This window comes from Notolabrus celidotus, chromosome 4 (assembly GCF_009762535.1).
Source record: "Notolabrus celidotus isolate fNotCel1 chromosome 4, fNotCel1.pri, whole genome shotgun sequence".
Classification (NCBI taxonomy): domain Eukaryota; kingdom Metazoa; phylum Chordata; class Actinopteri; order Labriformes; family Labridae; genus Notolabrus; species Notolabrus celidotus.
Window position 1 is genome coordinate 34,474,749 of NC_048275.1, and position 17,882 is coordinate 34,492,630.

Sequence of the window (17,882 nt, forward strand, 5' to 3'; positions counted from 1 at the left end):
GTTTTTCTTTGGTCTCAATACGATGACTATGTGAATGATGATGTCACAACTTTAAGAGAAATGTAATAACTGCTCTGTCGTTCTTTGTCTGACGTTTTTCTTCATCTCTCCTTCTTTTTTCTCCTCTTCTCTCACGCTGCTCTGTGACGGATTGACTCATCTTCATCATCATCCTCATCATCACCTCCATCAGGCTGCTGTCAGTCAGACATGGGTTCATGCAGTTGCGTTTCATTCATTTTCTTCTTCCTCCTCATCCTCACCCTCTGTCCATCCTTCCCGCCATCCAGCATTTCCTCCTCCTCCTCCTCCTCCTCCTTCTTTCTTCCTCCTTGGTGTCTTTTTCTGTTGAAGGTGTTTCAGCACCAGATCCTGACAACATAAATGCCTTTCTTTCTCTTTTTTTATGAACCCCTTTGAGCTGAAGGAGAAACAGGAGCAGTTTCATCCTCTGTTTCTTGTTGAGTTGATCAAACTGTCACAACTTTGGAAACAAGTTGTGTTTAATCCTCTGTTTTTTATTCTCTTTAAAATGAAAAAATAACCATAAAACATTGAAAATTGAGCGATGAGGTAGAAAGTCAAAGAGATAAATTGAACTTAAAGCTCCTCTGAGGAGTTTTAACTGGTTATAAAACAGTTTCTAGTTGCTAGTTTCCAACTCCTGTGCCTAGTTCATCTTTGAGGAAGATAGAAAGATATCAAGATTATGTAAAATGAAATAACATGCTTACAATAACAACTGTGGAAAAAGAAGAGTGAATATTTACAGCATGGTTACATAAACTAACAACAAACTGTTATAGATCATTATAGAAAAGTTATAAATGCTCACATTTCTGATGTTGCTTTAACCACGCTTTAACACTTTTGTTAAAAGTCTTTATATCTTGTGTTGGTGTTATTTCAGTTGGCAGGGTGTTCCACTTTTGAGAACCTCTTATAGAAAAATAGAACAGGCCCAGGGAGGTCTTACAGTCCTAATGCTATTTTGCCTGGTAACAGATTTGCATAACATTTTTGGGGCTAAGTTTTGTAAACATTTAAAAACCAGTTTCAGGCATGAGAATGTAATGATAAATATAGCTGTGTTCTCATGTAGTTTATTGTAGCATCATAGTCTGTAGTAGTTTTTATTTTGCAGAGGGTGACAGCTGGTAGAGATGCTAATTTAAGGAAACATGTGGTGGTCCCCTCTTGTTTTTCTGGAGCTTTAAAGTGAACATTACCTGAAGCAGTGAGTGTTTCAGGCACAACCCGTGTGAGAGGTCAGGACGTCACTCAGTTAAACATCATGAAGCTACATGAGTCAGTAAAGTAAAAAACTTCAGACCTGCTTCACTGTGTAAAAGTGAAAAAATGAGCCTTTAACAGCAGCAGCAGGGTTAGCTTAGCAAACATCAGATAAGTTGTAAGCTCACTTCATGTGCTACATGAACTCTTGTGTTAGGAGGTTGTTTAATAACTGTTCCACTGCTACATCCCGCTAGTTAGCTGTTAGCTAGCTTACATTTTTTAGCTCAGAGCTAGTAAAGGCCTCCAGCTAGGTTTGGTTTCAGAATGATGTGCAGGGATGCTAATAAAAGATAAGTATGATGAAAGAGGCTGGATTATCATGGAGGTGTAGTAAAGTAAAAGGTGAATTATCCTTTAAGTCCCCCGTTATTTCAGTTATCCTCATATTGTTAAAAAAAGTATAACAAACATGTTTTATTCAAAATAAGAGTTTAAAACATCAAAACAAGCCTTTAAACTCAACAAGCCATGATGTGTTTGCATGACTCCAGCTGCTGCACATTTGCAGTAAAGCGTTAATAAGTGCTGTAATATTTCCTGATCTGTTGTAACGATCAGTGAAAACAGGAAACGCTGAAACAAATGTTACGTACCGTGAGCTTCCTAAGCTTTAAGTTGGCTGCTTGCTTTTTCCACTGCTCTGCAAGAAAGTTAATGAAGACATTTCACCTTTCGGCTTCAATGCTTCGATCAAGATCTGACTGGATCTGTTTCATCTTCTTGCAGCAGCAGCCACATTGCTGCATCCCATAATGCCTCTGTTGGTGCTGCTCGTTAATGCAGCATTCAAATGATCTGGGAAATCTGTATCAATAAACACTTACAATAAACCGCTCAGCTCGCAGGGGATCAAGGTTACTGAGAATAAATGTGGAATCTAAAGTTTGATGTTAATGAAGCATAAAGGATAAAGTTCAGTTTGAGTCCTGAGGACATTCTGCGCTAGACTTTAAGGGTTTTAACCTTTTCAACAAGACTGAATATTCCTTCCCACATGATCTGAATGTAGGCCCGCCTCCTGCCACCCCAGGCTCCTGATTAGCTCGGTGCTAAACATTTGATGTAACATGTTCCTGCTTCTCCAACAGCTACGGAAGGTGGAAAGGGACAAAAAAACGATGGACCAGGAGATTGTGGAGCTCACCAACAAACTGCTGGACGCAAAGAACACGATTGACCGCCTGGAGGAGCTAAATGTGAGTAAAGACGGAGTGTTACAGTCTGATTGATCCTCTTACAGGTCGTGTCTCAACACTGCTTTCATTCATTCATTCATCATTCAAAACTCTTTACATACAGTCACTGATATCTTTCTTCCCATCTCAGCTTCTGCAGTTCATACTCTGAATATAAAGACAGGAACAGGATTGGGTTTTTTCAAATTTCTATCAAACTAGATTTTAAAGACCTTTCTGATGCCCTGGGCAGCACAAGTGTCACTGTTAGTTTTTGACTGGCCCAGAGATGTGATCAGGCTCATTGGGATGTTGAGGATGCATTCAGGCTCCTCATTACATATCTATATATAACTGTCTATTTAAAAATCAGCTCATTGTCTAGTAAACAATTAAAGGGACCTAACAGAGGACTGAGAGGCAGCATGCTTTGTTCCCTCTGTCTCTGGATTCCATGCTTCTGCTTTGGTTGTTGTGCCGCCGTTAGAGGGATGCCAATCATGGAAACCATCAGCTATCGACTGAAGATGATATAAATGCCTCTGGGAATGATGGCAAACCTCTCTGTATTTCCAATGTAGCTCAAAGTTAGTGATAAATGACTGAAAGCCCAGACTTTATTTTCTGTGTGCTGCATCGTTTACAGCTCAATCATCAACTTGAGGAAGCGACGTTCCGTTCAGGTCAAAAGTGAAGCAAATGTTCCCCCTCTAGATATATCTGCAAACAAACACTGTATTTTCTCGGTTCATTACATCACCCAGAGGAGCATCTGTTCATCTGATCTATCATTTATGATGCATCTTAGGAAGTTTGGAAGTCTAAACCCTGATTGGCTTTTGCGATATGGCATGAAGGAGATTTGTGGCTGAAGTTTAGATTTTGATCCAGAACAGACTGAAAGGGGCACTTCCATGCTGAAATCTGTTTGTGGTTAAATAAATCGTTTATCATCCGATTATCACAAATGGGAAAGGATGTGTACTGCCTGCTTTTGCTCCCTGTTCTGCTTGTCTTTCCTGCATACATGGGATCCTTCTGGGACATGATTGGTTGAAACAACTCAGACTACAAATGTTCTGAAGCAGGGATGTAAACAATTAATCGAGTATTGATTAATTGATTGTTAAGAATTACTCGAAACACGCATTTTTCTTTTCAATTTTCCTTCACGTGGAACAAACATCATGTGGTCTCATATTTTGTTCAACTATCAGGGAGGTGTTTTAAGTTTAAAGCATGTTTCGATGTGAATCAGCTGTTAAAGGTGTTGAGCACATTGGAGACGCATCAGGTCTCCATGTGCGCTTTTCAAAGAGGATCAATACGCAACTACAGCCAACAATGACACGGACATGAAGGTTAACAACTTTAAACAGGACATTTCCCAACCTTTAGATACAAAGCCAACAGACTGGTGGGAATTGCTAGTACGCTATGTTTGCAGACCAGCAGCATCAGAGCCGTCTGGGCTTTTCTGCAGCTGGACTGATGGAGACCCGGTTGCGCTCCCGGCTGACACCTGACTGAATCACGTTTATTTTTCTCAATAAGAACGAGTAGACAGAAAACTGGACACTGTGAGTCTGAATTACTTTCCTGTTAGTATTATGAGCCTTCACTTTATAAGACTATGTCCACGGAGAATATTTTTATGAGCCTGGTCGTTGATATTCAGCGTGTGACAACGTGATATACCCACATTCAATACCGTCAGTTATATACATTTTGTTGCTGTGGAAAATATAATATAGGGGAAGAACAACGTATTTGGCCTTGTTTTTGACATAAGAATAATAATGTTTTTTTTATTGATGAATCGATTATTGATAGTTAACATTTCCAAAAATCGATCACGGAGAATACTTAAAATTGACATCCCTATTCTGAACTAAAACACCTCCAATATGAGAAATAAAAACCCTGGAGTACAGATTCAAAATGTCTCTGCAGAATCTGTAAACAAAGATTATGAGGATGCCAAAGGATGAGGACACACTCACTGCCTCCTGCCTCCCAGCCTTCTTCGCCTCAGGGAGTTTCTCTATTGGAGCCCTGCATGGCCCAAAATCTACAGCCCAAGGCTGACACTCTGCTCTCCCTCATACTCATTTACTCTGTGAAGTGAATGCAAAAACACCCAAGTTAGTAAGAGTAAGAGGAACATAAATTACACGCCTCGTACTTAACGCCACAGTCATGCACACACACATTTACATGGACTGTCTGGTGTCTGATATGCATGCAGAAAAAAAATGTCCATGTGATCCAGCAGCAAACTGAAGTTAATCTATTTTCACAGCTTACACTTCTCTTTATTTTACGTTAATCACCAAAACTAGTATATTTAGTCCTGACCGATCCTGTCGATGTGTTTTTTGACATGTAAATAATCTCTTTAAAAGGGTGCACAGGGTCTTCTTTACTGTGGAGACACACTTTTTACTACTGTGAGATTGCTGCAGAGGATATATCTTCAATCTGGACATCACCATATTTAACAGAGTGGCCTGTGTTTGATCTGTGGTCACAGGAACAGATGGAGAGAGTCACAGAAGCCTCCCTGAGCCCTGTCTGTTAGAGATAAAGGTTTCAATCTGAAGTGTAAATACTTCTGTGTCCGTCTGCAGGATCTCCTGACTTTAAAGAAAAACACTTTGAGTGCTTTGATTCATGTCAGACCTGAAACACCTGTTAATGACAGAGACTACATCAACCTTTATGCACCTGGATTGTGTTACCTAACGAGGTTTAACACACCACCCGCACCCTGTCCTCTGACCCTTGTGTTACAGCTGGTATCATTCTCTCACCATCACTTCTTCAGTCTCATTATATAGAAACTGACATCTGATGACCTTTGCACTGTTTATCTTTGAATCATAACTTTGATACATTCAGCCCCCGTGTTTTCATCACTTTGAAACTATTGGCAGTGCGTCTGACTCTGCAGACTCTTAACGGCTTTCTCTTCCTACGTGCCGCCTGACCCTTCAACTGTTCACAGAGCAGACATCTTCACTGTCTCCACTTTAACTAAAGTTTCATCTGCTTTATATGTCCATGACTCAAACCAAGCTTCAACTTTAATCATGCTGCATGGCGGACCTTTAAACACTTTTATCTTTTCTATTTCTTCCTAAGATTCCAGATTGACTGCTTGTATTGACTGCTTGTATGGTGATTTACATTTAAGTTATTATTGTATTGACCTGGATATAACGCAGTGTAATGATAATGATAATAATAATTTTATTTGTAGAGCACTAGGAGTAAGTTCATGAAGAGCTTTAAAATTAATCAGTGAAATTTTAAAAATTCTTCAATTCTAAAACATACAGGGAGCCAGTGCAAGGAAGCTAAGACCGGACAGATGTGGTCGTATTTGTGTACTTTCTGTTTCTTTGAAACTTACCTGAAAAAAGTCTGATCCTGTTATATTCAGGGTTAGTTATCGAACACCTTCAGTGGTTAAACGGTGGACGGCACCATCTATCTGTAAAGCAAGTGTGCTCCTCATGACTGAGACCAGCCGTCACTCACAACTACAGACCCAGAGGGATGAAAGACGGAGAGACACTGTGTCTGGAACAAAATAGCACAAAAGAAGGATAAGTTAACCGATGACTCAGAGTTAGGATGCCTTTTTTAAGATGATGGTTGAGTGCAGCAGAGGCATTAAACAGCCGTCATACAGCCAAGACATACGATGTCACAGAATCAAATGCCTGAGGATCGTGAGAATGAAAATATCGTCTCAAACTGTGGCTGAAAAACAAGTTGAAGGTATGCCAAACATCAGGTCTGTCATCCATCCTAAAGCTTGCCGGTTGTTTCAATTGTTAGTAAGTGTGTAAGTGTTTAATTTAGACACAGGATCACGTTTATTTCCACTCAAATGTGACATTTTAGTTTTAAAAGATATTGAAAACAAGACTTTATTTAAAAGGTGTCCAAAACAACAATCTACCTTCTTTCATTTCATTCTTAATTTTTGTTTTATTTAAACTAAAATGTCTAAAAAGTCTTGAAGGGGAACGGCTCTAAATGGTCAGTCTAACGTCTAAAAGCTTTCAGCGTGTACTCTTCAGTTGTGAAGTAAGATTTGAGTAATAATCCACACGCTTCATAACCTTCCCCTCAGCTTCTTCTGGTGCTTCAGCTTTCTCTGAAGCTCCAGTACGTACAACAGCAGTTATATCTACAGTCTTCACCTGTAATCTTTGTAGTTCTTCTTTTTGATTTTAAAGTTTTGTTGTTTGTCACTGAGAGAAGAAATACTTGTTAGTGATGTTTGAACATCTCAAGGACGACCAATGTGTTCCTGCAGTATGGTCGTACTGTAATCAATGTTTTTCTGTCAGCAACATTCAGGAAATCCTCTGAAGACACAGAGCCTCCGTTTGATGATTTCTTAAAATGTATTTACCAGATAATAACTCTTTCACAAGGGCAAACACACATTTGCTGTAATGTATTGCGTGCGTATGGACTTTGAAATTAAATTTCTGTCTATGAGCCTCCTCATGAGATGTAAACACAAACAACTTCTGTAAGTTTTCAGGTAATCTGTTTCTGGCTTTAAACAGAAATAATAATGTTGATCAAGTAATGATTCATTGATTGTTAAGAATTTACTCAAACACGTTCTTTTGCTCTGATTTTTTATCACGTGGAACAAACATCTGGTCTTATATTTGGTTCAGCTACCAGGGAGGTGTTTTAAGTTCAAAGCATGTTTCGATGTGTATCAGCTGCTTCTGCTGCACTACTGGCCGACACCTGACCGCGTTCACATGCTTATTTTTCTCAATAAGACCGAGTAGATAGAAAACTGGACACTGTGAGTCTGAAACATGTTCCTGTTCAGTTCCCTTGTTGCAGTAAATCAGTAGTCTGAGCCTTCACTTTTATGACTGTTTGTGGAGATTATTTTTATGAGCATGCTCCACACGTTGATATTCAGCTTGTTTTACATTTTGTATGCCTCAATGTGATCCGTAGTTATTCAATACGGTCAGTTATATACATTGTGTCGCCAAGAAAAAGTTGATTTAGTGGGAAAAAAAACGCATTTGGCTTTGTTTTTGAAATGGAAAACATCCATTTTTTTTAATGATTAATCGATAATTGATTGTTAACATTTCCAAAGATCGATCACGGAGAAAATTGACATCCCTACTCTAGAGTTTATTCCATGCAGAGGGGACAGTCAAGCTAAACACTCTTCACGAGGCATAGTGGCTTTGAGTTCTTTAAAGATGAGTACATAAATAAGCCAAGGAGAGTTCAGTAGATCAGACTCGTCAGTGTGTTTACCTGCATACACTCAAAGATGGCCAATCAGATTTAACACACAGGTCACATTGATGAGTACAACCAGTGACACCCTGAGTTTTGAGAACATATTGGCAAGATGTGCTTTGAATGAAAGCTCCTGATCGATAAGAAAACCCAAGTATTAATTGTTTGTGGACCGCTGTATTGATTTTCCATGGAAAGTTAAGGTCACTGGTCACTCTCTCAATTTGAGAATGACATAAGCTGCGTTCAAGACCAGTTGAAGTTTCTGCAAACGAGACTAAAAACATTAAAAGCAGACTGTAAAAACTCAAAAGCCTGTGATCCATGATGAACAGCAGTGGATAAAGGTGTCATCAGCATAGAGGTGAAACAGGGCATTGGACTTATCACACGGTGACCCATAAAATAGGTCCTAAGACTGAACCTTGGGGCACACCCTTAAAGAGATCAAGTAAAGAAGAGGTGGATCCAGCTGCCTGAATCACCATCCCACTACTCATGAGCCTCAGCTGCTGTAGCTTTGGGTTACAAGCAAGTCAGTGTCAAAACCACAACCTGGTTTTATCAAAGCTGTAGATGTTAAACTCAGTTTCACTTCAGTTTAATCAAACGTGAATCTCTTTACTTCAGATTGAAAGTGTTGGAGCTCAAACACTCACTGTGTCTCCTGTATCAATATTTAGAAACCATGATTAAATGAAGTCTTGATTGGTCCCACCAGAGTTAAGTGGACGACAGTAATGGACCCTAAACTGGGTAAAGCTTCATTTGAGTCCTGTGTTTGGACAGGAGATGCGTCTCTGCGCTGTTGGAAGGAAAAATGAGACCATGGTGGGAAAAAGACTGAGTCTCAGCAGCTCCTCGTGAAGTCTTCAGTCAGTGTGAACATCTCTAACTAGTATAATACTAGTGATTCATAAATATCAGACTGAGACATTCAACTTATCAAATCTCTCAGCCCGTTAAGAGAAGGTTAGAGTGGTTAGCTTCATAAACAGGAGGTCACTGTAGCGCGCTTTAACTCCAAACATGACATTAGTTGGGGCTAAAGTTTCTGATCTATTTGTTATATGTGTGCCTGCATACATAAATACATACAGCTAAGTATGCATTACTGGTATTATTGGTGTCATTAAAGGGACAGTTTGTTCTTTTTTCCAGTGGGGTTGTGTGCAGTATTTGTCAATAGTAAATGTATTAGCCACAGAGGATCCCGGTCAGCTCGGCCTCTTTGTGGAGAAACAGAGCGGAGAAGTGGAGCAGAAGCTAGACTACGAACCACAGCAGACCGGGTCACACGTGTTCCTCCGCCTGCAGTTCACTGATCAGCTGATCGGGTCTATGATGTACGAGTCAACATGACTTTTGCCCAGAGCCGAAGACTTCCTCTGAAGACGCTCTTACAATCATCTTTTCTGGTTTTCTGTTGTAACTTCTGAAAATTGAAGAAAGCGGGTAAAACTGCAGAATTCAGCATATTTGTGTTGCTTTTGTGTTGCTTGCACCAATAGTGAAAAAACAACTAAGCTTTCTGATGGTCAAGTTAAGCTCTCAAAGATTTCTAAATAGAGCTTACACTTGAGCCAATGTTGGTTGGGTTGAATTATGCATAAATTGGTTAAATTACATGTTAGAGCTGACCTCGTCTGCAGCGGTTGATAGCCTAGCTTCTGCTCCGGTTCTCCAGCCAATTTCAAGAGGCCGATCTAACCAGGATTCCCCGTGAGTACACAAGTACCTTGTGTGTAGCCAAGTGTTAAAAACAGGTAAATGTAACCATCTGTATGTAAAAGAGGGTTCTGTTAAAAGAGTATTTATTAGTCTTCAGCTCAGATGTGTAAGAACTCTTCCACTTGACCTCTGTGCTCTGACTGTTTTTGACAGAAAAAAGCTAACGTTAGCTTTGATGAGATAAGATAAGATACTCCTTTATTCATCCCGCAACGGGGGAGTTATAGCAGCAGATAGACTATAATAATAATAATGTCACCCATTGGTTCTTGGAAATGTTGAACTCAACCTAACTTCTGTTGAGCTAGTTTGACGTAAAGAGGCGGGCTTTGAGCCTCCTCATCAACAGCTACAGTGTTCCCGCCTGTCAATCAAGTCAGCTGTGCCTCTCTTTGGAAGACTGGTAATATTAATATCTTCAGAATAGCTGCATTGGAAAAAAATTCGCCCCCCGTACAGTGTGTGCTGATCCAGAAATGAGCTATCCAGACTACACTTGTTTTTTGTACCAGGCTGTAAACATGTTTATTTCTGCTGTAAAGATCGTCTTTTTGAATTGGTGTGTATGTGGTTTCTGGAACTTCCGGAGCCAGCCTCAAGTGGATGCTCGATGAACTGCAGATTTAGCACTTCCGCATTGGACTCTAGACCGGAGGTTGCCACTTGGCTTTGATAGCTAGCTGAACAGCAGTCACATTCAGTGGCTGAAAGTATCAACTAATATCAACATAACGAGTAGTTAATGAGGTGCAACCAGTTTCTCCCCTGTGATGTCAGCCCGGTGTGAAGGTGACAGCAGCTGTATGCAGTCTGACAACAGCAGGTGTGTCCCTGACAGTCTGATCTTTAGGATATATTTAGCTTTAATGAAAACACTCCAATATTTTTATAAAGATACAAATCAAGCAGACAGAATGATTCAAACCTGTCATTTCAGACACTTTACAGTGTGTCACCAAGCGTCAGGTTTCATCTAGAGGTTGTATCCAGCCTGTGTGTGGTTACCGTGGTAACTGTCTCTCCATCCTGCAGGGGACGGCGGCCGCCTTCCCTCCTCGCATTAACACTTTGATCATGTTAGAAACCTCCACTTCCTGTTTGGGGACATGCTGCTGAGATGTGATTGGGTTGGCTGGATCTACTCTGAGCCTCTAGCATTACAACACCTTAAACAAAGAGATCAGCGGACTCTACTCTGAGAGAGCTTCAGACTTAGACTCAGGAACCTTGTGATAGAAAATAAATCAATCAAACTCTTTTTCTTCCTCCTGGAGTGAGTTTCCTCCTGAAAGAGTGTTGGCTCATATCATCAGGAGAGGGCGTCTCAGTCCTGCCCTCTCCGCTGCCCACACACTCTCAAACTGTAACAAGTATAATCATACAGATGAATGTGTCTGTCACAGATGATTCCCTGTGTCTGTACAGTGTGTTCATGATGGTGTGACTGTGTCTCTCTCTCCTCAGGAGCGTTACAGGCAGGACTGTAACTTGGCCGTTCAGCTGCTCAAATGCAACAAGTCACATTTCAGGAACCACAAGTTTGCTGATGTGAGTAACCCGACCCTGAACACACAAACATGAAACTGACTGATCTGAACTGAACTGATTAATCCACACACATGATTACACATAACATTGTTTATATTGTTATTTAATGTCATTTATGTCGTTAGTGATGTCATAAAAACTGATCAGTGTGTAACTGTAAGAAGAACAGCATTATGCTTGTGTGTGTGTACCGGGAGCTATGTGTGTGTGTGTGCTGTGACTCAGCAGGCTCACTCACCTTGTGGAAACACTCTCATATTTGTGTGTGTGTGTGTTGCAGCTGCCCTACGAACTGCAGGACATGCTGAATAAACACATGAAGAGCAGCCTGCCCGAGCGGGGCCTGGCCCCCGGCTCTCAGGACCCGGACACGCTCAGTTTGACTCCCGCGGATGTTGTGCCGACTTCGGTCATTGCCCGAGTCTTGGAGAAACCCGAGCCACTGGTCCTGAACTCTGCCCAGTCGAGCAGTTGTGGCCGGCCTGTTGCTGAGGATGTCTTTGTGCACGTGGACATGACTGGCCCCACGGGGGCCGAGGCCCACAGTCGAGAGAATGGTGGAAGCAGTCAAGGGACGCAGCAGAACGGTTCATGTCGCAGTCAGAGCAGTCTGGATGGGCAGGTGGGCGTTGAGGAGGTAGGCGGGGCTCCATCATTTGAGAAGCTTAACCCATACCCGGCCCCGCCACCTCCACATCCTCTCTACCCCGGCCGCAAGGTCATCGAGTTCACTTCAGACGACAAAGTCAAGATCCCCAAAAACTCCCCCCTGCCCAACTGCACCTACGCCACGCGGCAGGCCATCTCCCTGAGCCTCGTCCAGAACGACGATGAGCGGCTGGCCTCCGGTAGCCCCGCGCCCTCCTCCTCCTCTGGAGGGGGGGCCCACCAGCGCACGCCCCCGTCACAGCGAGACACGACCACCAGTGATCCACTGTCCAGTCAGTCCAGCCCATTCAGCAGCCCACCACAGGTAACCCACTGAGTGTTAACGACATGTTTAAATGAGGAGAGTGATTTCAGTGTTCAGAGCATCGATCATAATTCACTGAGTTCTGAATCTGAGAGCAGGATCAGAGAGGGCCAGGTTAGGACCCATGTGCCCCCTCTGTGAATGAAATGCAGTATCAGTTTATGGGTTCTTTGAGCCTTCATGTAGGTTCTTGTATTTATTAACCCCCCCCCTTCGCTCTTCAGGCTCCCAGCGTCCTGGCGAGCTCTGCCAGCTCAGAGGAGGACCTGCTGGCCAACTGGCAGCGGATGTTCGTGGAGAAGACGGCGCCGTCGTGCGATAGCTCGTTGGTCCACAGAACATCATTCAGCAGTCAGACAGCTCAGGACCTGCAGAGGAGGAGGCAGACACCAGGGGGCGGGGCTTCGTCTTCCTCAGATCGCCACAGAGCGGCGTACTCTGATGGAGAGGAAGGCTCATCAGCGCGCAGCTGGACTCCGAGCCGCGGCTCCAGCCTCGACACCGACACCGACACTGAGCAACGGTCTGGCAGGAGGGGACGCTACAGCGTCGGGGACGGCTCCATGGAGGAGGGCAAGGGGCTGCTGATGAACCTGGAGGATGATGGAGGCAGTGGAGACACGGCCGTCACCGTGGCAACAAGTCCCGCAGACGCCCGCAGGAAGGATTTCGAGGAGGAGGAGGCGGAGAGCTCAGCCGAGGAGAGAGACGTCCTCCCACACGACCTGCCCGTCATCTCACCCCGCCTCCTGGACTTCGACCCGGCCCACGCTGCAGCCGCCCCCCCACAGCGGCCGCAGAAGAGCCCGAAGAGAATGGGCGTGCATCACCTGCACCGCAAAGACAGTCTGACCCGGGCCCAGGAGCAAGGCACTCTGCTGGATTGATGCTCGCACTCTGGAGCCTGAGAAAGTCTCGCTCACTCCACACTGTGCTCCATCAGCTGCTGTCTGTTTCTGTGGCAACCGACCTGTCCGTCACAGGGGTCAGAGGTCAAGCCCATCAGGATATAGCCATACTCTACCGTATGCTGCCGAGCTCACCGTGTGTTTGTGTGTGTGTGTGTGAGAGCGAGTGTGTCAGACCGATCCGTTTTGGTATTGATCAGCTGTGGATCAATACTTGGGCTTCTGTATCAGTGAATCAGCTGATCAGACTGAATTATGGGAAATAAAGAGATTTATTTTTGTGTTAAGAAATACATTTAACAGTATTTTCAAAGATTAACGAGTTTTAGAAAAAACTCATTGTTCTGCAAAATTTGCAAAAAAACTTTAAAAAGTAAAAAGACCAAAAGTATGAGGACACGCATCCTCCTTCTCCTCCTTCTCCTCCTCCTCCTCCTCCTTCTCCTCCTTCTCCTCCTCCTCCTCCTCCTCCTCCTCCTCCTCCTCCTCCTCCTCCTCAGTGAGGTGAGGTGAGGGCATGTAGTGTTCTCTCACAGAGTTACAGGTGTGTAATGTCAGGAGAAAGTAAGTGAACAGTGTTAAATCAGTGGCTTCTAAGGTTTTTATTAAACTCATTAAAGGAGTTTGTTAATGTTGAAAAAAAAACGCTCGTAGGATTTTTTATCCGTCTGAAACGACGAGGACAGCTGATCAAACTTTAACATTAAAGTCTAAATTATCAGTGTTACCATAAACATTTGAAACCCAGTATCGGTCTATTGCGTGTGTGTGTGCGCGCATGTGTGTGTGTGTGTTGGGTTTTTCTGTCGGAGGAGAAAATAACTGAATGAAAACTTTAAAAGAAAACACACTTTACAGATGTCTTTGCCTTGTTTCCTGACCAGGAGCTTTTATTTGAAAGATGAGACACACCTGGATGAACACACACACACACACACACCCACTAAGACTCTCAGTGCCTATCTCTCTCTCTTCCTCTCTCGCTCTCTTTCTCTCTCTTTCTGGAAGGTACGCCGCAGGGCCAGCTGAGGGTCCGACTTGTATTTTTGTTGTCTACACTAATCGTTGATTTCATGTCACGCTGTTATTATTTAGTCACCTGATCGGTCTGTAGGGGAGTTTGGTTAATCGCCCCCACCCCACCCTCACCCACACAAACACCCACACACAGTGACACACACTTTCCCCTTTCAGCATCACCCTGACTGTACCTGCAGGGGGGCGGAGCTTCTCCACCTGGAATGTAACCATCTGTTGTTATTGTTGTTATCACCTTTTGTTTCTCTCTCTTGGTAAAGATATCTGGGGTATACATTTCTATATTAAGAGATTATTTTATTATTTCTCTGTTTGGACTTGATTTGTTGTTGATTTATTTGTTTGTTTTTATTTTGTTTTGGTTTTTGATCAGTCTGGTTTGTATGTTCAGATGTTTTCAGCGTCTTACGGGAGCCTGTTAGTGCCAGAAACAGAGCGGGGATCAAAAGTTATTATAAACTTTACTTTAATATTAACCAGGCTGGCTGCCTCCACCAATCAGGGCAGATACACCAATAAGTATCAGCACCCAGCTTATCATATACTCCACCAGTCAAAAGTTTGTAAACCCCTTCTCATTCAAGGGTTTGTATTTATTGTAATGATTGTAAACACTGTAGATTAATACTGAAGACATCTAAACTATGAAAGAACATATATGGAATTATTGAATGAACAAAAAAGTGTTAAACAAAGCAGAATATGTTTTATATTTTAGATTCTGTAAAGTAGCCCCCTTTTTCCTTCATGACAGCTTTGCACACTCTTGGTATTCTCTCAGTCTGCTTCCTGAAGTGGTCTCCTGGAATGGTTTCTAATGAACATGAGCCTTGTCAAGAGTTCATTTGTAGAATGACTTGCCTTCTTAATGTGTTTGAGACCATCAGTTGTGTTGTTCAGAGGTAGGGTTAGTACACAATGGATAGTCCTATTTGACTACTGTTGTGATCCAGATTATGGCAAAACCAGATTATTTCATAGTTTTGATGTCTTCAGTATTAATCTACAATGTTGAAAATAATTAAGATAAATAAAAACCAATGAATGAGAAGGTGTGTCCAAACTTTAGACTGGTAGTGTATAAACCTCTGAAATGTCAAAAACTAAACCCAAAGTGTCTGTTTGTTTCATCCAGCATCAGAAAAACAGACGTCAGATTTTACTCATCACACGACAAGAGTTCAGCCTGTTCAGATCAAAAACATCACCGTATTTTACTTTAAACAAAGTCCAAACTAAGGCACTTATTCCACTCGTTTGCATACATGCCAGGGGATAAGAGCAAGAAAATTGTGAGGCTTCTGAATTCAATGCATTCATTCTGACATTTACTGATATTCGTCATGAAAAAACTAAATCTGAACACTTCGGGTCCATGCAGCTGAAGCAAGCCAGATGTCCGCCAACTTATGACACACCAGATACAGTCACACTCCCTGAAACAGAACATCAGTAATTGGTGTCCACTTGAGATATTCTGGTACCAGTACTGACTAAAAGGTCATTAAATTGGCTTGTGTCAACCACACAGTGGATGAGAAGGTACTGAAGTGAAACCACACTTAGCTCTTGGAGAAGGCAGTGAAATTATCCAGAGGATGTTATGAGTGAACACTACAGTGTTTGGTGTTTAAACAAAGCAAAAACGACACAAAAGAGTCATCTTGCTATTTGTTATAAATAATGACTGTATATAAAGATGAACGGGACATCTCTACGTCCTCCAGCTGTACAAAAGTGATGCCAAAATAACCCTTGCAATTTGAACTGACATCTTGTGCCCACAGAACCTGAAGAATTGACTTATACAGCTGTAGTTTTGTCATGCCGTTAAACCCCATCTAACATTTCGTCAATGTTTAAATCAGTGATGAGTTCAGACTTTATTTTTTCTTGTAGTGATAAAAACAGAGCTCAGATGAAGGTTTCTGACTTAATCAAGCTCCACTTTAAAACATACCAACAAATCTTGTTAGTCACTCATGTTAGTAAAGGTGTAGTGGAGCGGTGAGACTCTTGAGCTGTGCCGTTGTCACAGTCCTCTGTGTCTCATGGGACTGATGTAGCGCTCTGAATGTTTCTGGCACTACGAGCCTCCGTACATTTATTCTAACTCAGTTTTTGTATTCTCTGAGGTCTGTGTTTCCGATCGAATGTTGGCTTGTCGCCCGCTCAGAGCTCTCTGATTGTGACTCTCACCGAAGACCAATGATCGCTGATCGACCCACCGAATGATCGCTTATTTGATTGATTAACTTGCTGCAGGTTTTTTGGAGTCTGACAGAGTCTAACTTTATGAAAGTCATTAGAATATAAACCTCAACACTAAACTCTTTGTTTCTGTCATCAGTGTTTAAGCCTCTGTGTTTCTCCTGACCGTCAGAGTGTTGATACACTCTGCTGATTATATGATGCATGTCTGTGAACAGTGTGTCAGTGCTGGAGATCAAACAGTGCTGATCTGCAGGATCACCATCGTCATTCATTCATTCATCTTAAATATGATTAAGTTGCTCATGGATCCAAACAGGGAAGTATGAAGCTCCTGAAGCTCTGCAGAGGTGTTTGCTTTTATCTTGTCCGCACAAGACAATGAGTCGTTCAGGACGCGGGTGTGTCTGCTCTCTCCTCCCGTGTGCGATGACCCAGAGACAAACATTCACTTCTGGCTCCAGAACGCTGTTCACTCTGATAATAACAGAAGCACATGTAGTCTCTGTCAGCCACGTTTGTTTTATTATTGAGCTACAGAAACACACAAACACAGAAAGCAATAATTAAGCTAACTGTGGGATAGCGTCGCTACGACACTTAGATGAATGTTGTAGCTCGTATAGCATAGCATCCTGAGCCATCATCAAAATGTTGGATATTAAATTCTGAGGTTCACACCACCTGGATCAATCACACTTTCACATAAGTAAAGGATAATGTATGGTTAGCAGGTTGTTATGGGAAAAGAATCCCGACAGGATGAGACAAGACCCCGACACAAAGCAGAGGGATCTTGTCCACCCTGAAGGGGTTCTTTTTCCCAACCTGCTTTTTCCCGGCTACTACTTAAAATACAAACACGCTGTCTAAAACATCGATTAAAGATTATTTTATTGATTTAAATGATTTATGTTTACAGTTTTTTAAAATAGTCCGAGTGATTCCACGTCAGTGATCGTTCCATGGTGATGGATTCTTCTCTGCCTGTTGTGGTGGATTGAACATGAACCTGTCCTCATTCAGCTCTCCTTCTTCTCTGAGCTCTGCGGTTCACACACCTTTAAAAAGAAACTAATGTCACAACTTTGAACCCTGCTGCTATCATCACCACCGCTCATGGTTTAACTTTCTTTGGAGAGATCGCTAACCTAAAGTTCCTCTCACCTGCTCCACTCCTTCATCATATTGATGGACAGGATCCAAGATGAAAATGTCTGTAGCCTGCTGATTTAGCATGCTAACCGAAACTAGCCACATTGTTTAATAATATGATGCTAACAGAAGCTAACGGTTTTACCGGTTGTGGTGTGGTGTCAACAAGCAGAAGCTAAATGTGTCTGAACCCTTTTCTGTGGATTGATTTGACATGAGGTGTGATCAGTTTGTCTCTGGTGTTCCTCATGTTCGTGAAAGTTAATAACTGTTGTCAAGGGGTTTTGACCAATCAGAATCAAGCATCTTACACAGTCGGGAGATCAGTAAGAGAGCGGGGTAAAAACAGACTTAATGCATCCTCGCCAAGCTTATAACATATCAACAAAACATGGGGCGCACCCCTCATCTCCGCCCAGCAGAGGGTGCTTATGTTACACACAAAATGCTACTACCAGTGTAACGCTCTTAAAATACATCATAAGCTCTATTCAGGTTTAAATTAAACTAATGACATCAACATTTAATGACAACTGATGACAA

General features: G+C 42.4%; 1 protein-coding gene across 4 annotated transcripts in view; it reads left to right on the plus strand.

Moving 5' to 3' along the window:
* The window catches only part of tjap1 (tight junction associated protein 1 (peripheral)), a 68,057-nt gene extending 51,738 nt beyond the window's left edge, over positions 1-16,319 (plus strand). For 3 of the 4 annotated variants that reach the window (XM_034681989.1, XM_034681992.1, XM_034681991.1), the window contains 4 exons: positions 2,385-2,492; positions 10,971-11,054; positions 11,335-12,027; positions 12,252-14,278. In XM_034681989.1, coding sequence (XP_034537880.1) covers positions 2,385-2,492; positions 10,971-11,054; positions 11,335-12,027; positions 12,252-12,914 — 1,548 coding nt within the window. In that variant the 3' untranslated portion in view covers positions 12,915-14,278. Of the gene's footprint in view, positions 1-2,384; positions 2,493-10,970; positions 11,055-11,334; positions 12,028-12,251 lie in introns of all 4 variants that reach the window. The other variant, XM_034681993.1, reaches the window with a different exon arrangement.
* The last annotated feature ends 1,563 nt before the right edge of the window (positions 16,320-17,882 follow it).